This window comes from Panthera pardus, unplaced genomic scaffold (genome assembly GCF_024362965.1).
Source record: "Panthera pardus isolate Hobbes unplaced genomic scaffold, ASM2436296v1 HiC_scaffold_19, whole genome shotgun sequence".
Classification (NCBI taxonomy): Eukaryota; Metazoa; Chordata; class Mammalia; order Carnivora; family Felidae; genus Panthera; species Panthera pardus.
The window spans coordinates 14,368,595-14,393,061 of NW_026526754.1; the positions used below are offsets into that span (position 1 = coordinate 14,368,595).

Below are 24,467 nucleotides of genomic sequence, written 5' to 3' on the forward strand. Positions count from 1 at the left end.
CCTGATCACATATTTAAAATAGCACTGTCCCCATCCACCTCTTTGTAGAATAGCACCTTTGTCCCCTTACCCCTCTTTCTTCTTAGTATTTACCAGAAATACGTTTTATTTAGTTGCCCTCAACCCCTAAAAAAAGAATGAAATTTCCACCAAAGCAGGGACTTGCCTTTTGTTCACTGCTGTGTCCTTAATCCCTTAGAAAAATGCCTGGTACTGAGCAGATATTAACATAAACTTGAATGAATAAAGTGATATAATGCTAACCATGCACTAGGCCAGCTGTCTGAATAAAAGCTGACATTCCATGGTAAACAGTCAGGAGACAAGAGTAGAGACAAAAGGTTTATTTGGGAACAAGGAGTAAAAAGGAATTCTTAATTCCTCTTCTCTCGTCTGGCGGCCCAACTGAACAGTGATCGTCAAATGGACAGCAACACACAAAAATTCCCCTGCCGTCCTTGATCTTGTGCAGAAACGCAGAGAAGCCTGAGTTACACAACTTGCAATTATTATTTTCTAGACAGAAGTACCAGTTGTTGTACTTTCCAATGTATCCGTGGTGGCTCCACTCTCTTTCTTGTCTTCGGGCTTCATGGCAGGAAACAGAAGTACTTCCTACAGGAGAGAAAATCACTTTGAAGGAAGAAGCACGCTCTTTTTCACAGCCATCCACCCATTCCTTTTGCTTCTGGTTATTGTTGCCACCCAAATTCAGAGATCTGTGCTGGTATTTCAGCTTAGAAGATAAAAAAGAATGAGTGAACACAGAGTTCTCTTAAAATAGGATTTCCCTATCTGCAAAAATGAGATAACGGTAGTTTCTCTACCTCGTAGGGCTGACTTAAGTGAAATGACATAATGGCTGCAGAGGGCCTGGTGTGTTCCTTGGATCCTCAAGAAATGCGAACAATGAGTATTCCTTCTGCCTCAGGTAGAAAAAAACCCAAATCTGATAATGTCAGACCCTCTGGTCGTCATCCTGTAGAGTCATGTATAACTGCTCTGCCTGAAGCCCTTCCTTTGCTCTCCAGGCCCACCATGCCTTGCCCCTGAGAGCAGAGCTCCTGCAGGGCAGTGGGTGTGGCAGGAAGACCACTACGTACCTTGATGTTATTGGAATCTGTGAGAAACATGGTGACACGGTCGATGCCCATGCCCCAGCCAGCTGTGGGGGGCAGCCCGTATTCCAGGGCAGTGCAGAAGTTCTCATCTATGAACATGGCCTCATCGTCGCCAGCGGCCTTGGCCTAGAAGAGAACCAAACAGTGACGCTGTCTCAGGCCACGCTGTCTCTCAGTGTCTGAGCAAGCACATTAACACGTTTAGAGGGATGACCATTCCAGGAATGCTCTGGAAACCAAGCACTTGCTGGGAACTGGTTTCCCAGTAACTTCAGGATGGACCCATTTCTTTCAAAGACCCGGTCAAGTCTGGCGATCCCCACTTCAGAACACAAGCGCATTTCTCTGTGAAATGAAAACACCTCCACTGTCCCGGACAACTTGGTGAGTCCAAGGAGACTGATTTTCAGAGACTAAGGATTCCTAAGAGTCTTTCCCTCATTTCCTGAAACCAGCCATCACAGGCAGCCTGTGAGGGCTTGGTCTTTGTTAATCTATCTGCCTCTTATCCCCAACCCACCTTAATAAATGTACCATCTAAGAAAAATTATGTTCTTTTTACGCAAACGTATTTTCAAGGCAAGTATCACACTCCCCACACAGACACTAACATGTCTAAGCTCCTATGTGGAAATTCTAAGGCCCAAACTAGTCAAGTTCTCCATCTTGAAATATGACCTCCTCCAGTGAAGCCTGTGGCTTTATCCTTCATTTCTGTTGAAGTCATTAAGAGATGCAGACAGTAACACAGACTAGAGTTAAGGCTGATATTTTCTAGTGAGTGGGCACATGATGAAGTAAATGCCTTTGACTCGCACTCTCCTTCCTTACCTTGGCCTGTTCTTCAAAGAGCTGCCGCTGCCGCACAGGGTCATTCAGCTCGGTGTAGGCATTGCAGATTTCCTTTTTCATGACAAATAGCTCAAAGCGCTCAGTGAGACCCTCCTTAGAGCGGTGCCTGGAGATAGGAGACCAAAGGAGAGGCTGAACATACAGGTTCTCTAATAACATCTGGTACAAACACAGGAGTTCCTGGATTCTAGTTGACTCAAAACTGTTACGGATGAGACCCGAAGCCTGTATGCACTCTAGCACCAAACCATTTGGTGCAATGGTGAGGAGGGTTAGACACAAGGAAGGTTTAGTCATCCTCACAACACACGTGGGTGGTAAATGGTTACACTGAACCATACCTCCTGAATTCATGGCCTTCTGTGCCTTGTCACACCGACTCTGGGCTGCCCATATGACTTGCTTTGGACAATGGGACATCAGCAGAGGCTTGATACGTGTTTGTACACTGGGGTTTATTCTTTTGGAACCCTTCCTCCTGGAGCCCGGCCACTATGTAAGGAAGCTCAGGCTATGCTGCCCCAGACAGAGGCTAGCTACATTTAGAGGCCCTGGAGGAACAAGAACCCAGCGGAGGAGAAAGAAGGTGCCCGAGTTTCCAGTTACAGCTGCTTGGGTTACCCTAGCTACCACTTTGTAGAGCAGAAAGACTACCCAGTGAACCCACAAAATCTTGAGAACTGTTGTTTTATGCCACTATAACTCTGAGGTTGTTACGTAGCAACAGGTAACTGGAAAACCACGTTGTATCTTACCATTTAGCCAAAGGGCTCATTATCTGCGGGTGATCACAGATGAATGTAGGATTGATGCATGTTGTTTCCAGGAACTCCCCGACAAGCTTAAGGAGAAAGCAAAGCAGAGCTACAGATCCCTTCTGATGGCATTTTGATTGTTCCAGTCCTGGCAGAAGGACTCTGCTCCTACCCACTACCGGATGCTACAAGGGTTTATCATAAGTCTCTCCATGGCTGGTAAGGTTTGACTGAGATTATGTAACTACTCGGTACAGAGCTTAGAAGAGCAGTTCAAAACTGGTTAATTCTCTTATTTCTCTCATTAGGGCTTTCCTGTGAGGCTGTGTAAGTTAGTTCTCCACAGTGGAGTTCACCTTCCCAGGGAGCAGGGGGCTGGTTACCACTGGATGAGGGCATGTACTCGAAGAGCACGGTCTGTCACCTTATCAAGGAGTCTGGCAGTGGTCCGAGGTGGAGGGCATTCAACAGCTCTTGCCACGCAGATATCGTCAAGGATTTTACGAGTTTCTGTAATACAAATGTACAAGTTAGGACAGAAGAATCACATTACCCCAGTAAAAAAAATGTATGAAAAGAACAGTGTGGGAAAATTCTAGCCCTGATCTCATCTAATTCAAAGCTGAAGAGAAAGGAGGGCCATTCAGTGGAGGAGTGCATCACTTTACCTTCGGTCTCAAAGAGACTGGTTTCTGGCAGCTTCACCCCCAAGACCTTCTCAAGTTCTTCAACCATGCTGATTCTCCGGAAGGGTGGGGTGAAGTCAATCTCATGGGCTTGGCCCTCCGGGCCATCTGGATGGTAGGTGATCTTGTAACCGCCTGTAATATGCTTCACCATCCCTGGGAAAGAAATCTACTATTTGAAAAGGACCAACAGGAAGTCCTCCTACAAGCAGCACACCAGCCGTTCAGACACATGTGAAAGACAAAAGGGAATAGGAGAGGTCACCTGACATCATCTTCTCTGTGATTTCCATGAGATCGTGATAGTCTGCATAGGCCATGTAGAACTCGCAGGTGGTGAACTCAGGATTGTGAGTCAAATCAATTCCTTCATTCCGGAACTGACGTCCAATTTCATAAACCCGGTCGATGCCACCAACCACCAGGATCTAACAACACATGGCCAAGGTCATGGCAGCTAATCTCAATGACTCTGGAAAGTTTCCGTCTACAAAACTAATTTGGTTTTCACAGCTGAGGGATGTTTTCAGGTCTCTACCCAAATGTCGAATACCCTACTCTCTTTAGACCCTCGTAGTGGATAGTCATCATTTGTTTTGGCTGCCCAGGACCTCTGAATACTCTTCCTTTGTCAGGACAGCACCCCATCTTGTGAGTGTGAGCCTCCCCAAGAAAGAGGCCTCTCTTGGGGTTAGGATGCAGGCATGTGACTCAAGCTCCCCACCAGACATGCCCATGCAACTTCTGAATGCTACTGAAAGAAGATGTAGATATTGCAGAATTCCTCCTGGAGAAGGGGGCCAGAGATATCTAGCTTTTAGAGGTAGAAGCAGAGCAGAGGTCCTAATGGATAGCGCTGCGGTTCTGAGCTGCGTTAGCTGTCCCAAGTAGAAAAATCTGGGCTCTCCATGGGAAGAGCCCAGATGGGCCTGAGAATCATTCCTAGTCCTGTGGTCTCCAAGCCTGATTCTCTGATCCTCCTGGGACTGTGAGCTTCCTTATGTATCTGAATACATTTTTCTTGTGCCTAAACTAATTACACCAGGTTCTGTTGTCTGCAACTAAGAACCTTGAATGACAGTCTCTGGTATTTACTCTGGTGACTTATAAATCTTTTTTTCCAATTTTTGGACAGATATCAAGCTTTCTATAAAAGACTAAAATCAGACCTAATCTAAGGAAGACAATAAACCTAAAATATCATGAGAACCAAGGCAGGTTAGGAGGAGCTATACACCTAAGAAAGACAATCCCTTTGCCCTCTGACCCGCAATGCTCTACTGATCCTGTAGAGAATTTCCAGAAGTGTTAACGCTCACAGGCGTGCCAAATTAGAATACTCTCCTGGCTGTTCTACTCTTTTTGTTCCTTTTATTTCTAACTACATCTATCTAGCCAATGGATTTCCGGCCTCTGTTTCTCCCAGGAACAGGGCATCTTCTTACTTATTACCTTATGGTAGAGTTCTGGAGCAATTCTCATGTATAAATTCATGTCCAGCTCATTGTGGTATGTGATGAAAGGCTTGGCCACAGCTCCCCCTGGGATGATGTTCATCATGGGAGTTTCAATCTAAAAGACAGGGAGATACACTGAGTCCTCAGACAGAGGTCCGCAAACCAGAGGCCTTGGGGGTAGCTCATGTTGTGCATGGATATAGTTTAGCCGGTTATATCCCTAAGTGAAATTTAAGGTTAACAGTAATGTGCAAGTGCTTGACAAAAGAAGTAGAGATGTCCTGATTTTCTAGAAGTGTCTCAATTTCCATTAATACCAAACACCATTAACACAGTACCATAAACTTCCACAACTTATAAATTATATTTTAATAAACACTGTAAGTTGAACTGTTTATGTTCTTTGAATTAGTTATAGACATGCAAAAAGGTCCAATGTCTATGGGGGGGGGGTAGGAAACAGCAGGTCCATCAGAATACATGTAGTGTGATCTCATTTATGTTTAAAACAAAAATTAAAACGCTTCCAAACTGTTTACACACGTACCTCATGTAGAACATGCTCAGTATGTAGTTATATATGCATAACAACTAGTGTGGAACGATATGTATCAAACTCAAGTTTGGGGAAGAAAGTGAGTTGGGAGATACAAAAGGGGACTTTCAGTTTTGTTTCTGTTTCTTTGAATTTGTTTTACACGTGTACTTACCTTTCTTCATATAATTAAAAGGTTTTTTTTTTTTCCCTTAATGCTACAAAAAAGCAAAATGAGTTGGTAACTCAATGAACATGACATCATTAGTAGGTAGACAGCCCTACACTTTGTCCATTATCTTAGAATTCAAATCCTGCCTTCCTCATCGGGGCACTAAAAAAACAAGGTGGGACAAAGACACTGGCCATCAAAGGGACTTTTCGCTAAGCGTGAATAGTATGGATATAGGACATGGAAAAGGGAAGAGAAGGAATAGTAAGAGGCAGGCATAGCAAGGCAGCTAGCTCATCGTGACAGGTAAGAACTCTCTCACCTCCAGGAATCCTAGCTCATCCAAGAAACTCCTTATATACGTGATGATCTTAGAGCGGATGATAAACTTCTGCCTCACGAAGTCATTCAGGATCAAGTCCAAGTATCTCTGACGATATCGTGTTTCCTAAAGCAAAAGCAACAGATAGAAATCATTGCCAAGTCTAATTCAACGCTATGACAGACCACAGCGAGGAGGCCACAGAGCTTACCTTGTCTTTGAGGCCAAAGTGGAGGTGAGGTAACATATGCAAACACGGCGACAGCAGTGTGATCTCATAGGGAATGATGCTCAGCTCACCCTTCTTGGTCTTCCCAGGATTCCCCTGAACTCCAATTATGTCTCCCCGACGCAGTTTGTTATTGATATGGATAAATTCTTCTTCTGATTTGTAATTCCTGAGTGAAAGAAAACCGTACTTCAGTGTATGATATTCCGAATTAAAACCAACCACTGGTTTAGCTTTTAAAACTGCCCTCTGGAATCCTCACTAAACTGCTGGTGCTCAGTTTGGGCGAACCTGGGAAGAATCTAGACTCTTCTGTCAACTGCTAGAGTGCTATCTTTTATCTGTAACTGCTGCACAACCTGAGGGCAGTTGTTATTCTCTAGGTGACCAAATGGCCTTTTTATTCTCTTTTCAGCCTTACCCAACCATAACCCGCTTTTAACTTTAAATGCCAATGAGAAAGGAAGATCACGTGGTCCCCAACCATGTTGCCCTGAGTCAATCCAGAAAGGCCCGCAACGCGGTATTTCTACATACCTGGAATTGGCCATGACTTGCAACTTGACCCCCTCTCCTCGAAGGTCATAGAAGATGAGCTTTCCCCCAGAAGCTCTTTTGGCATGTATCCTACCTAGAAAAAGTACAACAAAAACACTGATAGAACGAGAAGCCATTTTGTGGCATCAGTGCCCAAAAAGTTCCCTCTGCAATGTTTACGTCTAGGTAGAATGTCCTATCAACATAGACCAGAACAATTCGATTTTAGCCCAAGACTTAAGCCCAGTCTTTTCCTTCATGACAAAAATCTTACTTAAACCAGTTAAAGAAGTGCAGCAAGACCTGGCTTTAAAGTTGTTTACTGGACTCCCGGAAAACGGCAGCGCTGGTGGCAGCATAGTTTTCGGCTCTACCTCAATCCTCCCATTAAAATAAAAAGCACAACCACACAGGCAAGGCCAAAAAGCTATGGACAACATTTACAACAAAATTATGTGGGAGGATACTCCCAAGAATCCCCAAACACAAGCAGTGGGGCAAACCACCAAAGATCCCCATATGGGAGAAAGCTGTAGGGGAGCCTTTGTGGGGTGTCTGCCGAGTCTGAGAACTGGAAATCTCCAAATCGGCCATAGGTAGTCACTGGAAAACGTGGCAGCTAACTGGAGGACAGCAGCTGAACCCAGGAGGGGATGTGCCCACTGCCACGTGGGTGAGTAGAGGGAGTTGGGACTGCATAAGGTCTAAAGGGGCTGAAGCCCTTCAGCATAGCCCCAGGAACATTCTTAATTTACTAACCAGGGCTCCCTTCTAGGACAAGGCCCCGTAAAACTGGAAAAGACCAGGAAACCACAAAGGGGTCCGACAAAAGTGAGGAAGGGGAAGAGAGCCTTGGTATCTCAGAAAGCAAGCTGCTGTAATTCTGAACACTTCACAAAAACAACAGAAAAGGTAGCTCAGTGAAGCTGGAAAAGCTATTTGAATCAAGCTTCCCTTAACACTGAGGAAAACTAGAGGCCTGGGTGGCTCAGTCAGTTAAGTGCCTGACTTTGCTCAGCTCATGATCTCACAGTCTGTGGGTTCAAGCCCCACATCAGGCTCTGCGCTGACAGGTCAGAGCCTGGAGCCTGCTTCGGATTCTGTGCCTCCCTCTCTCTGCCCCTCCCCCACTCACACTCTGTCTCTCTCTCAAAAATAAACATTAAAAAAGAAAACATTGAGGAAAACTAATTTCACATAAAAATAAGCAACATAAAAGTATTGAGATCAAATACCAGTTATTAAATAAAAAAGCACTCAGGAAGGACATGCCCAGAAAAAACAAAAATTCCATTTGACAGTAAGTTGAATGACATTAAGAAAATGCCGTGAAACAAAAATACCCACATTAGAATCATCGAAACTAAGAAATGAGGTGACACATGAAAAAATCAGAAATAAAGTAAAAAACCATTTCAGGAATGAAGACTGAACTAAAAGAAAATAAGAGTGAATATAGAAATGCTTTAAGAGAAACCCAGAGGAAAGAAAGACAAAATTTAAACATCAAAGTGTAAAGAAAAAGGTACAAAAGGTTTGAGAAAAAAGTGACATATTGAAAATCCACCATATGAATAAAAGGAGTCTCAAAAGAAAACCAAAGAAATAATATATTCAAGGGGTGCCTGGGTGACTCAGTCGGTTGAGTGTCCACGTCTTGATTTCAGCTCAGGTCATGATCCCAGTGTCCTGGGAACGAGCCCCGCCTTGGGCTCCACGCTGAGTGTGGAGCCTGCTTGAGATAGTCTTTCTCTCCCCGCCCCCCCCACTCCCCGCTCCTTTCTCCTGCTCCTGTGCTTGCTCTCCCTCCCAAATTAACAAAAAAAAAAATTATATTGAAGAAAAATTTCCTAAAAAACTTGAAAACACATTTTTAAAGGGCACTCTGTACCTGAGAATATAGACTCAGAGCAACTAACATCAAGACATGTTTTAGTAGAATTACTGGACTTTAAGCTTTGGGCATTTAGGTACTGGCAGAGGTTCTCTCTGGGTAGTGGGATTATGGGTAATTCAATTCCTCTCTGCTTCCTAGAACGTCCCAAATTTTCTACAATTAGTAGTTTTATTATTTTTGGGGGGCAAATAAAGACAGATTTTTTAAAGTAACCTCTAAGCCCAATGTGGGGCTTGAACCCATGATCCTGAGATCAAGAGTTTCATGCTGTATGGACTGAGCCAACCAGGTGCCCCAGGTTTTTTTTTTTTTTTTTTTTTTAATTAAGGAAAGATCCTGTGCAAGATGCTAGAACTCCAAAATAACAATATTCTAAAAATACAGTCCCGGTGCAAAACTTCTTAGGCCACAGGTGGGAATTTTTAGGAACATGGGGTTGTGGTCCCACTGGTAAGGGGACGTCCTCATAAAGGACGATGAAGTAGCAGCGGCATCAGGTCAGGAGTTCCCCTCAGAGAATGCCCCCTCCTCTGCTGCATCACCTCGTCTGGAACACAATCTCGTGTCTCGGGGCTGCTCTACTTCTTTCTGTGAATGGATATACTTGCCCTGTCCCTCGTGAAGTAGGAGCCTGCGACACAGGCTACTTGAAAGCAAGACCAACCCAGAACTTTCTTTGTGCTGCTGTAGCGGCCTGTCTGCTGTGAGAGCTCAGCATACTGCCAGGGAATCCTCCTACCTGCCACCTTTAAGGTGATGTCAGTTAGGTGGTCCCCAGGCTGCAGGTGACTGTATTCTTGGATAAAATGAGTCAGCGAGATGTCTACGTGGAACTTGTGTGGATACGGGTCTTCCCCACTGATCTTCAGTTGGTGGACTGCTTGGCTACGGATCTTGAAGTATTGCTATTAACAAAAAAAAAAAAAAAAAAAAAAAAAAGAGCCTCTGAGAAATGGAACCTGACCGATCATACCAGTGGCCCACCTAGCAGAGTACCGTATTTTGCCGCAGAGTGGCTCCAATACAGTGAGGTCTCCTTAACTGAGCCCTCCACACCTTTGAAATCCCAAGATGGGAATGAGATTTGCACTTAAAATATGCACAGTGGCTAAATCCATAGGTAGAAATGAAGGCCAGAATTCCAAAATGCAAGATTCAATGAAAAGGAAAATGGGAATTCTGCCTAAAATACTAAGTTTAATTTGTATAGGTGGCCTTGGTTGCCACTTTTGCGGATGCATCTGCACAGTGAGTTACTTACCTTTTTTCCTACCTTCCTACCCCTGGCTACATGTCAGACTTTTCCCCAAGACAAGACTCTGGGGCCTGGAGGATGTAAAAAAGGAACACCTTTTCTGATGCAACCATTCAACTCTGCTGTTGTAGTGTGAAAATAACCTTAGACATGTAAAAAAAAATGGGCATGGTTGTGCTCCAATACAATTTTCAAAACCAGGGAGGACAGATGAGATTAAAAGCAAGGAAAGGTGGATCCGGTCTATGGACTAAAATTTGCGAATCTCTGGCCCAGAGTAAACCCTAGTCAATCTTTACGGAGATACCTTTTCTGGATTTGTTATGAGGCGCAGCCAGTTTCAGGGAAGAATAATCAGTCACTTGGAAGTACTGATTCTCCCAACCACCTACTGGGAGTTGATTAGAGAAATGCTCATTGCCTGTGCCTTTAACCAGACGTAGTGGCAGCTCCCTCCCACCGCCCCTTCCCCCAACACATCTGCAGCAACCCAGGGTTCACAGCTTGTTTTCAGTTCCTATTTCTCTTCTTAGTCACTGGTCCCAAGGAATTTGCCTTAAGCTTCATCAGAAGCTTCCTCCTACCCAGCCAGAGTGGTGGTCCAGGGGACTCACATTTGGGTCCAGACTCTCCTCCTCGGCACCCACACCATTGTCAGTGGTGTGGTTGGTGGCGGCAGTGGTGGCCTGGCTTAGTTGTTTTTCACTGAGCTCCTTCTGCTTGGCTTCCTTCTCTGCAATTTTCTTCTCAGCTTTCAGGCGTCTCTTTAGCTCACTGTTGGCAAGATGCAAATGTTCAATGTGACAGATACCTGAAGAGTCCTCTACTATGTTCTGCCCCATAACCACGGATCAAAAATATGAACAGCCTGGGGGGAAATGCTCTTGCCTGGTGCTACACCTCCACTCCTAGTCTCTTAGTCAACTCTATACGTGAATGAAACAAAGGAAAAAGTAAGCTTAGAATAAAGATGTGAAAGATCTTCCTCACCCCTCTGCTTTCCAACATGAGAACCCAAACTAAAATCAGGGTACCCCAGGACAAAGGAAAACCGAAGAGGCAACGTGGTCTGGCTCTGTCTGCCACCCTTCCCTACACCTCTCCAAGGAGTGGGTTAGTCTGGGGTAGGTTAGGGTAACGGAGAGGTGGCTCTTCTGAGTTCAAGGAGACGCACCATTGACAATCCCTCCCTCAGCATTGGTCAGTGTATTAACAGTGACTCTCAGTGTTGACCTCCCCGTCTACTGTAGCCGGACCTAAGACAACAAATGGGGCAGAACAGTGTACAAACCAGCATAGAGTAGGGGGTAATATAACATCCTTGGAGTCAGACTGCCTGGGACCTAATCCTGACATACCTGCCTAGCAATTACATGACCTTGGGCACATGACCTCCCATTTGTAAAATGTAAATAACAGAGGACACTCCCCTCCCCAAATGTGAAGACTGTAATAATGTATGCAAAGACAGGACCTGCCCTTAGCATTTAGTTAACATGCAAATGAGAGCCATTCTAGGTATCCTTCACTGTCTTAAACCCTTTATTCTCTGCACCCAGGATTTGGATACACTGCTGGTCCAATCTCTCACTATCTACACTCTGATCTGAAATCTTGCTATCTGAACCCAGAAACCAAACAGATTTGTGTAGAGGATATCCTCAGTATTCAAACAGAATTGGTCATTCTTTCAAACCACCAATGTTAGCTGAATATTATATAATAACCATAGCAAATTATACCAAGTCATGCTTGTATATTACCTGGCTTTATGGCACACTCTTAATTTTCAGTATGAATTTAGAGTAACTCAATCGAAAAAATAAATTGGTGATGTGAAATACTAATTTTTAAGAAAACAGACTCTGAGGGCTTCAAAGTAGGCGTCTCTGGATGTAATCTGTCTTGTAACAGTTTTAAATACAATCATTCCAGAACTGTGTGCTAGGCTTACTGTGCTGTAATTCAGTCAGTAGGCATCAGAGCCTATTTGGTTCTTCTTGGCATTAACATAAAAAACCTGTTTTCCATTCAACTAGGAATGGAAATTAATCCTAAGGGAAATCAAATTAATCCTAAGGGAAATTCAAAAAGATCCTAGAGATAGAACAAAGACTAGAAACCAAATTAATCTCGGGAGCAAACCAAGTTCAGAAAGACAGGAAAGGGAACGTTTGTTCTCGGCACTGTTGTAGAATAAGATCCACAAGTCATCTCAAGAATTTAGAGTGAGAATCTGAATTTATTAAAGAGAAAATGAGAAACCACTATTGGTTTTGGCAGTAGAGCTCTTTGTTTCCTTAGCAACAAGTGCAAAGAGTCAGAGGCTTAACAAATAAGGACCCAAGTAAGGAAGGATTTTTGCTCCCAGAGCAACAACGAAGGTAAGGGCACCAACCTTCTTTTATCAGAAAGTGGCTTGTCCTTGTGAAGCGCTGTGAAAGGAGCAAGTTGATACAGTCGCAGCTCCCTCTGCCCCCACTGTGCCCGGGAGGTTTGGCGCAGGGACCCCCTAACAAGCCTTACAGCAGCTTGCGTCAACATGGCAGAACACCCCGGAACTAATGATTACCACCACCTAACAGGAAACAGAGATGTGGTGTCAGATGGGACAAAACAGTACATATACACCCAACCAGCAGTCCTACTCTTATGGGTAGGGGAGGTTGCACAACCTTTTAGTGTTCCACTGAAGACCCTCTTAACTGAGGACAACCCTGTAACTCACTGTGCTGCAACCGTAACTGACAACATTCTGTCCTTGCTATGGTAAAAAGGTGCATATCTGGGTTAAAACTCAGGAGTAAGGCAACCCATAGTTTAAAGGTAGAAATGATCACAACAACCTAGAAAATAGGAGACAGGACCTGAGGCGGTGTTTCCGAAGCCCCTGACATGTGGCTTCTCTCTCGGAGATTAAAAAACCCTGGTGACAAAGATGGCAATGGGAAGCACGTGAAATGTCACTATCAATTGCAAACTCTAGATGAAGCTAAAAGCAAGCCACACAAAAGCACCTCTGAGTCAAAGATAAGACTTAATTGAGCTCTAGGAACAAGGAGGAAAGGAGAATTTCAGGAAGGATCCTGGACTACAGTAATCTGACCTTTCATTTGGGAAGGAGTCACCTGGCAGGCAGCCCATCTCTTTTTAAACTTGAAGAAGATAACTGGCATAAAATGGTACTCATGAAGAGGCAGACCAAGGAAGTCCCAAGAACAATTAAGATACAGAAGGAAATGTTAATCGTTAAAAAAAATTCTTTTAGCCCATGGTCACTAGAGTTATATACGTTAACAGCAGATTTTCTTAGACAATGTGGGGAGGTAAGGTGCAGGCAGTGTAAAGAGCATGGGCTGTGGAGTTCTGGACTGGGTTTTAGATCTCTGCTCCAGAGCCTCGATCAGTGACAGACCACACTTTAGGTGTGCACACTTCAACGTATTCAGTCGCCTAGAGCCTCAGTTTATTAATTTGAAAAACAGACATTAATATTTTCTTTGCAAGGTTATTATTGAGATTAGACAGAAAGTTTGTATGGTTCTAGCATTATGTCTGACATATAGAAGCTGCTTTAAAAAGTAGTAGGGTGGGGGCACCTGGGTGGCTCAGTCTGTTGAGCAAGCTGGGGGTGGGGGAGGAGAACTAGTGACAAAGAGAGCCAGAGAATCCCAAGCAGGCTCCGTGCTGTGCTGTCAGTACAGAGCCCGAACTCAGGAACCGTGAAATCATGACCTGAGCCGAAATCAAGAGTTGGACACTTAACCAACGGAGCCACCCAGGTGCCCACCTCTTACGGTTTCCTTAAGAGATGTCTTTTCCCTAAGTTACTTAATTCTAAGAATAAAGCACACAACATACCTAACATACAAAACGTGTGTTAATCCACTCTTAAGGTTATTGATAAGGCTTCCAGCCAACAGTTGGCTGTTAAATTTTGGGGGAGTCAAAGTTACACTCAAACTTTCCACTGTATGGCGGGTCAGTGCCCCAACCTCTGAGTTGCTCAAGGGTCAACTATATTTATGTAACAGATCAAAGTCGAGTCAATTTTCCCAAAGGCAGAAGTCTGAGACCAGGTTCCAAACATTTATAGAGATGTGTATCCTACCTTCAGAAGGGTGCCATCAAACCATTAAATTTAATGTTTCCTTTCTCATTTTTCTTGAATATTTGAAGCATAAATCCAGAGACACAAAAAGAAAATTAATTTTTACTGGTTAAGGGCCTATTCCATCAGGATTCAGAAAAGAACGGAGCCCAAATGCGGTAAGGCAGCCATTATTTGTAATGATTTAACTTTTCTCCTGCCTCTGGAATAGTCTAGTTATGCCCCTCCTTGGGAGTACTGAAAAAACAAATCATTGCTGGTGTTCTGTGCTTCAACTGAAGAACCCTGTTTGAGAGGGTATACATCCAGGAATATAAAACATAGCCAGTTAAAGGGCGGCTAGTCTTGATACATTCCTATTTAGCTTCACACACCAAGGATTTGAGAGTGGGTAACTAAGATCTATCCAGCAGTGTTTGAAAGTGCCACCTAGTAGACTGGTGGACTCATATTCTATTACTGGACATCGGTCATTCACTCAATACTCAGAGATCCTTTAAATAATCCACATATTTAGGTGCACAATACAGTTTTAGAAATGATCCATTTAATACATAAGATTCAGAAAAGCCGAGGTGAGGCCAAGGAAAATTTCAAGGTCTTTCCGAAAAGCTCGGGTATTTAACTTCCTTCCAATGGTAGCGAGGCGTGGCTCGGCAATAAAAGAAAGCATTTTTTTTTTTTTTTCCCAGAAGGAGGTAAAGGAAGGAGTAAATTTCGTTTTTCTGTACTCAATTCTCATTTTTCTGTATACTCTAACTCCAGGAATGCGACGACAGGACTCCGCCAGAGCCGGGCCCCGGAGCAACCTGGGGAATGTAGTTTCGCGGTTTAGCGGCTACGTCCGGCGTGTCCAGACCCACGAGAACCGGCAGGAAGGCCATAGGCACAGCCGCCTCGGCCGGAGCCTCGAGGCGCATCCTAGCCCGGACTGTCCGGGCGCAAAGACCTTAAAGACTCACGGCGACACTTACTTTTTGCTCAGTTTTGGCTCGCTGCCGTCCACTTTCACCTCAGCCGCCTGCACCGCAGCCATCTTTCCCGAGGGCCCGACCTAAAAGGGACGAGGGTCGCACAGCAATTTCCAGGTCACGGCCGGAATCTCCGCCTCTTCCGAGAGGAGGGGGCGGGCGCTCTTCGCGCGCTGCTACTGCGCAGGCGCAGGGCGGGGCTTCGCGGCCGACGCGTCTAGAACCGTCGTTCGTTCGGGTTCGCTCTGTGCGTCAGAGGCTTGTTTGGGGGACCGCTGTCGTGGTGCCTGGTGTCAGCTATGGCGGAGGCGATGGATTTGGGCAAAGACCCCAACGGGCCCACCCATTCCTCGACTCTGTTCGTGAGGGAAGATGGCAGTTCCATGTCCTTCTACGTGCGTCCTAGCCCGGCGAAGCGTCGGCTGTCGACGCTCATCCTGCACGGCGGCGGCACCCTATGCCGGGTGCAGGAGTCTGGGGCCGTCCTGCTGGCCCAGCCCGGGGAGGCGGCGGCCGAGGCCTCGGGCGACTTCATTTCCACGCAGTACATCCTGGACTGCGTGGAGCGCAACGAGAGGCTCGACCTGGAGGCCTACCGGCTGGGCTCGACGGCCGGCCAGGCCCCCGAGACGAAGCCCGCGGCCCCGGCCAAGGGGGGCGCCGCCACCGCGGCCGCCGCCGCCGCCGCGCAGCCCGAGCCGCAGCCGCCCACGGGGCGCATCGTCTTCACGGACGCGGACGACGTGGCCATCTTGACGTACGTGAAGGAAAATGCCCGCTCGCCCAGCTCCGTCACCGGCACCGCCTTGTGGAAAGCGATGGAGAAAAGCTCGCTCACCCAGCACTCGTGGCAGTCCATGAAGGACCGCTACCTCAAGCATCTGCGGGGCCAGGAGCATAAGTACCTGCTGGGGGACGCCCCAGTGAGCCCCTCCTCCCAGAAACTCAAGCGGAAAGCTGAGCAGGACCCCGAGGCCGCCGATAGTGGGGGTGAGGTCTCTGCCGCGAACGCGGGAGCTCTTGCTGCACCTGTGCGGGTGGGGGCGGGGCTCCTCCCCCCTTCCGTCCGGTGTCCATGTTGGCGTCTCCGGTAGCGTCGCCCGGCCCTCCCCCCCCCCCCCCCCTTTAGACATCCGGGTAAAATTGCACCATTTTCTACTCGCACTTCGATTTACCTTTTTCCGGTAGCTGACGTGGTTTGATGCTCAAATGGTACAAACAGGCTAGATAGACATTCCACCTGATTCTAGCCACCAGCTACCCCGTTTTCTTCCCCGGAGGCAATGTGTTGTTAACCGTATCTTTTCCAGAGGCTGGTTTCCAGAAATACTTCTCTCTGTTCAGGTAGAGTCAGTGTAAGCTTTTTCAAAGGCATGCCAGACCAGTTTATTTTCATGTTTTGGCGTCTATGCGTACTCACAGAAGGTTCTCGTCAGTTGGAATGATCTTCCTGGTCTCGCTCAGGTGAAGTGCGTTTTTAATGTAGTTGAACTGAACGTTGGGATTCAGGTGCGGTTAGGGCTTCAGTGCAAAACTGTTAAGATGCTTCACTTTTCATGTAACCGGTATTGACAGGTTAAACTGACCTTTTTGTTTAAAGAAGCATGTTCCCCACCCCCCTTATGTGGCGATTCCATATAACATTTCGAGATGGGGAGGTAAATCTGTTTCTCCTGTTCAGCATGCTTAGTAGGAATTTGTTTTTGGTAAAAGTGACATTTCAGATTCATTCATTCAACAGATATTTGAGTGCCAGACACTGTTATCCTGCTGGGATATAACAATAAATAAAAGTCCTTGCGGTCATGGAGCTTAACATACTAGCTGGGCAGTGGTAAGTGTTATAGAGAAAAATAAAATCAGGGTAAGGGCTGGGGAGGAGGTTGTTTTCTATAGGGTGATAAGGAAAGTCACTATAAAAGCTTGTATTTGAGCAGAGACCAAGGGAAAGAGCAAGCCAGGTGGTTATCAGTGGGTGTTTCAGGCAGAGGGAATATTGAGTGCAAAGGCCTGGAGGTGGGAATATGGCTGGTGTGTTCTTGGAGCAACAGACCAGTGTGGCTAAAATGGACTAAAGCAAGGGGGAGAATTCTAGGAGAGAGGATAAGGTTATGCGTATGGGTGAAGTAGATCGCATGGGGCTTTGCTTTGAAATCCAGTAGGGTTGGGACTATGGGCAGGCCATTTGGAACCTTGGAGAAAATTAAGCTGGATTCACCCTACTGTAATTTAATTTTGATGATCAGAATTTAATTGTAAAAATTAAAATTCTAAAATCACTAAGAAAATAAGGGTGAGGGGCACCTGGCTGGCTCAGCCAGTAGTGCATATGACTCTTGATGTCAGGACTGTAGGTATAGGTTCAAGCCCTACCGTTGGGTGTAGGTATTATTTAAACAAACAATATGGATGAATATACTTTTTTATTTTTTAATTCTGCTATTTATTGATCTTTTTTAAAAATTGAGGTACATTTGGCCTACAGTGTCAGTTTCAAGTGTACAACCTAGTAATTCTACGTTTTTATATGTTGCAAACTGATCATCACAGTAAGTCTGGTTTTTGTCTGTCTCCATACAAGTTAATACGGTATTACTGATTGTATTCCTTCTACTGCATGTTAAAGCCCCCTGCCTTACTTACTTTGTACCTGGAAGTTTGTACCTCTTGATGCTCTTCATCCATTTTGCTGCCCTGTCCCCCATGCCAACCCTCTTCCCTCCCTGTTCTCTTTTTCTGTGAGTTTGGGTTTTGTTTTGTGTGGTTGGTTTTTTTAGATTCCACTTACCAGCGTGGTATTTGTCTTTCTTTGTCTGAGTTCTTTCACTAGCATAATGTCCTCTAGGGCCATCCATGTTTCTTGCAAGTGGCAAGATTTTGTTGTTTTTTGTCTTGTTTTGGTGGCAGAGTAGTATTCCAGTGTATATGCACATCACATCTTTATCTATCGGTGGACGCTTTGGTTGTTGCCATATCTAGGTTCTTGTAAATAATACAGTGAAACTGCAGTGAACGTAGAGTTGCATGTAGTTTTTCACATCGGTGTTTTCATTTCCTTCAGATTGATACTCCAAAGTGGTATTGCTAGATCATATGGTACTTCTATTTTTAATTTTTTGAGGAACTTCCATACTGTTTTCTATAGTGGCTGTGCCAATTTACATTCCCACGAACAGTGCACAAGGGTTCCTTTTCTCCACATCTTGGCTAATACTTGTTATTTCTTGTCTTTTTGATAAGTCATTTTGACAGATAAGTCATTTTGAGGTGATACTTCATTGTGGTTTTCATTTGTATTTCACTGATGATTAGTGATGTTGAGCATCCTTTCATGGGCCTGTTGGACACTTGTATGTCTTTGGGAATGCATCTATTCAGATTGCTTATTTTTAAATTGGAATGTTTGGGGTTTTTTGTTATGAGTTCTTTATTCTGGCTATTAACCTCTTTTTGGATTATTGGATATATGACTTGTAAATACTTCTTTCTATTCAGTAGGTTGCCTTGAGTATATTTTTTAATATGTGCGTGGTGATAGTCCTGAAACCAAGAAGATTTAAAAAAAAAGTTGTATATATGTGATTACTTGAAGTTAAAAACTTCTCATCATAAAAGTCAGCAAACCGGAAAAATATTCCTAATACATTGGAACAGAGTTAGTTTCCTTAGTGTCCAAAGATCTTGCAGAAGTTAGTAAAAGAAAATCTAGCAGAACAGTGAACAAAAGAAATGGAACAAGAAGTTTCTAGAAAAGGAAATAAATGGCAATAAACAAATGCAGAATATTGTTATTAAATAAAAGTAAATTAGACCCTGAACAGAGGCATGATATAAGCCATGGACTTCTGACTCATGGAAAATGAAATAACAAACGTGCATGGTGATGTTTTTCAGGAAAGTGAACGAGGAAATATTGTATTTTGTCTATCAGATTGACAAAAATTAACAAAGTGGGTAATATCTACAGATATTGGGTAAAATATACATTACATAAAATTTGTCCTTTTAACCATTTTTAAGTGGTCAGTTTGGTGGCCTTAAGTATATTCACATTGTTATGGAACCATTACCACCATCTGTCTCCAGAACTTTTTCTTCTCCTAAAACTGGAAAACTACCCATTAAACACTGACTCCCCTTTGCTCCCTCCCCCAGCCCCTGACAATCACCATTTTACTTTTTGTCTTTAAGAATTTGGTGTTTCTAGCTACCTCATGTAAGTGGAGTCATATATTTGTCCTTTTGTGATTGGCTCATTTCACTTAGCACAGTGTTTTCAGGGCTCATCCATGTTGTAGCATGTGTCAGAATGTCCTTCCTTTATAAGGTTGAATAATACTCCACTGCATTGTGTATACTACGTTTTGTTTATGTGGTCACCCACTGATGGACACTTAGGTTGTTTCCGTATCTTGGCCGTTAGGAATAATGCCGCTATGAATATGGGTGTACTAATACCTGTTTGAAACCCTGGTTCCATTTGTCTTGAGTGTACAGAAGTGGAATTGCTGGATTATGTGGTAGTTCCATGATTAGTATTTTGAGGAACCACCATGGTATTTTCTGGTTATGTGTTTTAGTCCCTATACAGTTTGTGTAACCACCACCTAAATCAGGATACAGAAGAGTTCCATTACAAAAAACTTCTTTATGCTGCCCCATAGCAGTCAGTTTTTGTTAAGTGGAAAAGAGAGCACAGTTAAATGCTAAGAGAACAAAGTAAAACAGAAAGAGGAGGATGCTGAGCTTTAGGAGGGCCTCCTTTCTGTTAGATGGTATGTGGTAGATTGTGATGTACCTTCCACATCTGTCTTCAGCTGGGAGAGCTGCTTCACCCAAAGTCTTGACATCTTAGGCTGGCTAGCATTTAGGGACTGATCTGTGCGGAGTTCTGCCATGGCTCCCACATCCCAACACAGTTGATTCTGAAGGGACTTCCTAGTTCAGACTTCCCTATGGTTTCAGCTGAGGCTTTGTTGGAACTCTTTCACAGCTCAGCTTCCCTCTCTGCCCACTCATGCTTTCTTCTCAATAGTGGTTTTCCCTGGGTCACTCCCTACTAAACACCATGTGTTAATCTCCATCTCACAATCTGCTTCCCAGAGAATCCAGTTTATGGCAGTTTTGTTAATTTGCACTATGGATAAATACAAACCAAAAAATGAATTATGCTTGAAGAGTATTTTTATTTTCCGTATTACAATCTAAGGAATATATCACCATTTGGATAGTACAGCTCTTCAGAAGCAAGAGTAGACATTTCTGAACATGTGTATTTTATGTTTTTCTTATCTTGATGAAAAACTGATGTCTTCTAATAGAAAAAAAGTACAGGCTCACTTTTGGCTCAGAGTTCACAGAGCACTGTATTTTTGGTTTCTGCAAAAGATGCTAATTGTAATCTGGTGCTGTTCTTTTCTTTCATAGAACCACAGAATAAGAGAACTCCTGACTTACCTGAAGAAGAATATGTAAAGGAAGAGATCAAGGAGAATGAAGAAGCAGTCAAAAAGATGCTTGTAGAAGCCACCCGGGAGTTTGAGGAGATTGTGGTACGTAGACTAGATTTAACTCCTATTTTCTCTGCTTCTATTCTTCTTCTTTAAAATTGGTTATTGCATTTAGTTTTTGTACACCTAAGGCCCTGAAAGGTAAGGTTCGGAGTGGGAGAATGGAAAGTGGGACTGATCTTGGTTTCAGGCATGCAGTTTTGAGGGTGGGGCGTGTGGGTGGCTCATGCTGTTAAGCATCTGACTCTTGATTCTGGCTCATGTCATGATTCACTTGTGATATCGAGCCCCCTCGTCAGGCTCTGCTCTGGGCATGGAGTCTGCTTGGGATTCTCTCTTTCCACCTCCCTCTGCCTCTCTCCCGCACATGTGTGCGTGTGTGTTCTCTGTCTCTTAGAAAAAAGGGGGAGAGGGAGAAAAATTGGGGAGAATTATTAAAAAATTTTTCTTTAGTGTTTGTTTATTTTTGAGACAGAAAAAGAGAGACAGAGTGTGAGTGGGGGAGACGTAGAGAGAGAGGGAGACACAGAATCCCAGGGAGGTTCTAGGCTCTGAGCTGTCAGCACAGAGCCCTATATGGGGCTCGAACTCATGAACTGTGAGATCCTGACCCAAGCCTAAGTCAGATGCTTAACCACCTGAGCCACCCAGGTGCCCCTGATGAGAATTATTTTGAAACAGTAGACAGCATCCTATTTTGGATACTTTGATCACAGTGTAAGGTTTTCAAAGTTAAGACTGTGGATTTATCTTTTGAAAATATTTTTGTGCTTCTCAGGAAAATAAATGCAATTTTTGAAGGAGTTTAATTTTTTTTTTTTAAAAGCAAGTTTAGGTTTTTGTGTACTTAGAGTGGTTTTGGGATTTTTTTAATGCTTCCTTATTTGGTCTAGCTTCTGATACTCTGTTGGAGTCCCATATTTGATCATAGTTACAGGGAAAGGCAGGAACTATAAAGTAGTGAGGAGTAATTTAAAAGGAAGACTCAATTATATGTGCATATTTTTTCCATGAAAAAGGAACTTTTAAATTAATTTTTCTTATTGTAAAGGGAAGTGATCAGGCCTCATTGTTAGGAAAATAATTTAAAGATCTATAATTGGTGAATGAAGGAATGCACAAGAATTGGCAGAATTTAGTGATTGTTGCCTTTTGAAGTCTGAGTTTTGTTTTATATTTGGTCAATTTTCCATAAACTTTGAAATGCAAGCATGGTCTACGTAGGTTTCTTCTCACATAACGTGCTTTGTAATGTGCCTAAATGTAGTATAGTACGGAGACCCTAGTCTGCTCATACATCTGTGTGTTTTGAGTAGTTAAGTGAAGGTATTGGTATGTACTGGGGATATAAGTGATGAGAGTAAAAGAGATACAGTTCCTGTCCTTAGGGAGCTTACAATCTGACACTGAAGCCAAAGTTTTTTTTTTTCTTTATTTTTTATTGTATTTATTTTTTTTACGTTTGAGAGAGAGAGAAGGGGACAGAGGATCTGAAGTGGCCTCAGCAGAGAGCCCAGTGTGGGGCTCAATCTCAGGAACTGCGAGCTATGACTTAAGCCAAATCTGATGCTTAACTGACTGAGCCACCCAGGCGCCTCTTTTGTTTTTTTAAATGTTTTTATTTTTGAGAGAGAATGAGAGCGTGAGCGTGATTGGGTGAGGGGCAGAGAGAGAAGGGGTGCACAGAGGATTCAGAGTGGGCTCTGTGCTGACAACTTTGGCATTGACAGCAGCTAGCTGGATGTGGGGCTTGAACCCACAAACCGTGAGATGATGACCTGATCCGAAGTTGGACACTCAACCATCTGAGCCACTCAGATGCCCCTGAAGTCAAACTTTAAAAAATGACCTAATGAACATGTGTGTACACGTGGACATGTATGCACATACACATATTTTTCATTATTTACTGTAGCTTCTCATTTTCTGTTGGAATACCATAGTTGTATGTATACATGTATATACACATAATGTGCACAAAGCACACTTATATCCCCCACTTACATACACAGACACTCCCCTCCCCTTAACCCATCATGTACGTAAACTTACATACACACATGCAACATGAGTAAGTATAAGAAGGAGCATAACGTATTGGAAGAACTGAAGGAAGTCCAATGTGATTGGGGTGAAAAGGGCAAGCAAGGTGGTGGGAGAGACTAGATATCGCAAGAATGTTTGGGACTTGGTAATTAGGAACTGGTCGTATTCATCACTTTCTCTAGGTTGACGAGAGCCCCGATTTTGAAATACACATAACAATGTGTGATGATGATCCACCTACACCCGAGGAAGACTCTGAGACACAGCCTGATGAGGATGAGGAAGAAGAAGAAGAAGAAAAAGTTTCTCCACCAGAGGTGGGAGCTGCCATTAAGATCATCAGGCAGTTAATGGAAAAGTTTAACTTGGATCTGTCAACAGTTACACAGGCATTCCTAAAAAATAGTGGTGAGTTGGAGGCTACTTCCTCCTTTTTAGAGTCCGGTCAGAGGGCTGATGGGTATCCCATTTGGTCCCGACAGGATGACTTAGATTTGCAAAAAGATGACGAGGATGCCAGAGATGCATTGGTCAAAAAATTTGGTGCTCAGAATGTAGCTCGGCGGATTGAATTCCGAAAGAAGTAATTGGCAAGACAATGAGGAAAGAAAAAAGATGTGGCAAGAGAGGTTAAAAAAAATTTTTTGTCAACGTTGTCGTTGGAACTGACACTTGTCTTCTGACCAATGCTGCCATTGCTCTATGAGTCTTAGATTTTGTAGCCAAGCAGAGTTGTGTAGGAGGATAAAAGTAAAAGACATTTGATATATTTAGAGTTGTCCCTGGCAGTATCAGTATGTTCATAAAGGGAAATCCACACCAGACAGAGGTTGGTCTTTGTAGTAGTAATCCTTTTCTGAACAGAACCCTTGCTATATATTGGTTTCAGGAGCTAGTGACAAAGTCAAAAGAGGAGAGTAAAGAGCCTCTATCCTTTGGCAGAAACTCTTCTAGATTATGATAGATTCCAAATCAAGGATCTAGATATGTGGAAAGATTTAATTACAAGGTCTTGAACTTGGACGATCCTAAACCCTTGCATCACCTAGTGAGCTCTGATTTCTAGACTGCTTTGAAAATCCCATATTCCCTTTGCTAACTTAATATTTGGGGACCCTGCTCCTTTGGCTGTTCTTTTCTTTCAGTCTTTGTCAGTCATACTTGTAGCACGTGTTTCTTTATCTACCACCCAGTTTTGTTTAAAACGCACACAAAACCCTAGAGAGTCTTAAGAACAGTCTTACTCAGTTATCAGTAACGTGTTTTTATTTATTAAAAACAATTTTGTGCTAAGGACTGTGTTAGATTTATATATTAGTGAATTGATTCCTCTTTGTTGTGTCACTTTTGTTGTTGAAAATAAAAAGAACTTTGAATCTCCAAGTGTTTTCTTTGATTGTATTCATGAAACCTTTTCGATATAAAAACCATAAAGGAACTGACATTTCTTGGCTCTTAATTAAGTCAATAATGAACAAAATGGTTCCATATTAGAACTAGTAGGCCATTAGAAGGATGCTAGATTTTCTGGATGGAGCAGAGAGAAGATCTGCGTCAAGGACTGTGAGGGACGGGAAAACACCATGAGCTGCTGAAAGCCGAAGGGTGAGAAGCCAATCAGGAACCATCAGGTGTGTAACAGAAGGTGTCTCTGCCCTACCCATATCCCTTGGGCACTTACATTCCTGCACATGCCACAAGTAGGGGTCCTACTGCAAGCACCTTCTTAAGGTTTCCCCTCTGCTTGAAGTGCTCTGGAGTTCATGCTGCTGGGAGTGGCTTTTGGCTGATGGCGGGTGAGAATTAGAGGATGCATATCCAGCTTCCTTGCTGTCCAGAGAAATGACGCAACTGAATATTTGAGATGCACCCCTTGAGTGAGATAATGGGTTCCATACCATCTTTTAAAGGTCCCCAGCAGAAACCAGCATGGTTGCCCAGAGTGGTAGTGGTTTATGAATGCACTCTGCATAGGCTTCCTTCTGTGGTTTCACATCTGCACTTTCCTAAT

At 43.8% G+C, this 24,467-nt stretch overlaps 2 protein-coding genes across 3 annotated transcripts; one reads left to right on the plus strand and one right to left on the minus strand.

Annotated features, from left to right (window-relative positions):
- Positions 1 to 329: 329 nt before the first annotated feature.
- KARS1 (lysyl-tRNA synthetase 1) lies at positions 330 to 15,036 on the minus strand. Of its 2 annotated transcripts, XM_019413127.1 has the most exons (15): positions 14,904 to 15,017; positions 12,217 to 12,396; positions 10,433 to 10,592; positions 9,303 to 9,468; positions 6,667 to 6,760; positions 6,112 to 6,298; positions 5,901 to 6,026; positions 4,867 to 4,986; positions 3,680 to 3,842; positions 3,397 to 3,570; positions 3,153 to 3,238; positions 2,729 to 2,814; positions 1,953 to 2,079; positions 1,104 to 1,247; positions 330 to 615 (listed from the first exon to the last, which is right to left on the minus strand). In XM_019413127.1, the coding sequence occupies exons 2-15, from the start codon at positions 12,360 to 12,362 to the stop codon at positions 517 to 519; spliced, it is 1,878 nt and encodes a 625-aa protein (XP_019268672.1). In that variant the 5' UTR covers positions 12,363 to 12,396; positions 14,904 to 15,017; the 3' UTR covers positions 330 to 516. The 2 variants fall into 2 exon arrangements, with proteins under 2 accessions (XP_019268672.1, XP_019268673.1); XM_019413128.1 differs by lacking the exon at positions 12,217 to 12,396 and having other exon boundaries at positions 14,904 to 15,036.
- A 53-nt stretch (positions 15,037 to 15,089) lies between these two features.
- On the plus strand, positions 15,090 to 23,839 carry TERF2IP (TERF2 interacting protein). The gene is made up of 3 exons (XM_019413129.2): positions 15,090 to 15,890; positions 20,328 to 20,452; positions 22,639 to 23,839. The coding sequence occupies exons 1-3, from the start codon at positions 15,200 to 15,202 to the stop codon at positions 23,041 to 23,043; spliced, it is 1,221 nt and encodes a 406-aa protein (XP_019268674.1). The 5' UTR covers positions 15,090 to 15,199; the 3' UTR covers positions 23,044 to 23,839.
- Positions 23,840 to 24,467: the final 628 nt, after the last annotated feature.

What these genes read in the sequence shown, in the direction of transcription:
- TERF2IP (XM_019413129.2), top strand. Translation starts at nt 15,200, where the DNA reads ATGGCGGAGGCGATGGATTTGGGCAAAGACCCCAACGGGCCCACCCAT. An exon ending in CGAGGCCGCCGATAGTGGGG is followed by an intron (nt 15,891 to 20,327) that starts GTGAGGTCTCTG and finishes TTTCTTTCATAG; the next exon opens with AACCACAGAATAAGAGAACT. An exon ending in GGGAGTTTGAGGAGATTGTG is followed by an intron (nt 20,453 to 22,638) that starts GTACGTAGACTA and finishes CACTTTCTCTAG; the next exon opens with GTTGACGAGAGCCCCGATTT.
- KARS1 (XM_019413127.1), bottom strand. Translation starts at nt 12,362, where the DNA reads ATGTTGACGCAAGCTGCTGTAAGGCTTGTTAGGGGGTCCCTGCGCCAA. An exon ending in ATGAGCTAGGATTCCTGGAG is followed by an intron (nt 4,987 to 5,900) that starts GTGAGAGAGTTC and finishes CCTGTCTTTTAG; the next exon opens with ATTGAAACTCCCATGATGAA. An exon ending in CAGATTCCAATAACATCAAG is followed by an intron (nt 616 to 1,103) that starts GTACGTAGTGGT and finishes TCTCTCCTGTAG; the next exon opens with GAAGTACTTCTGTTTCCTGC.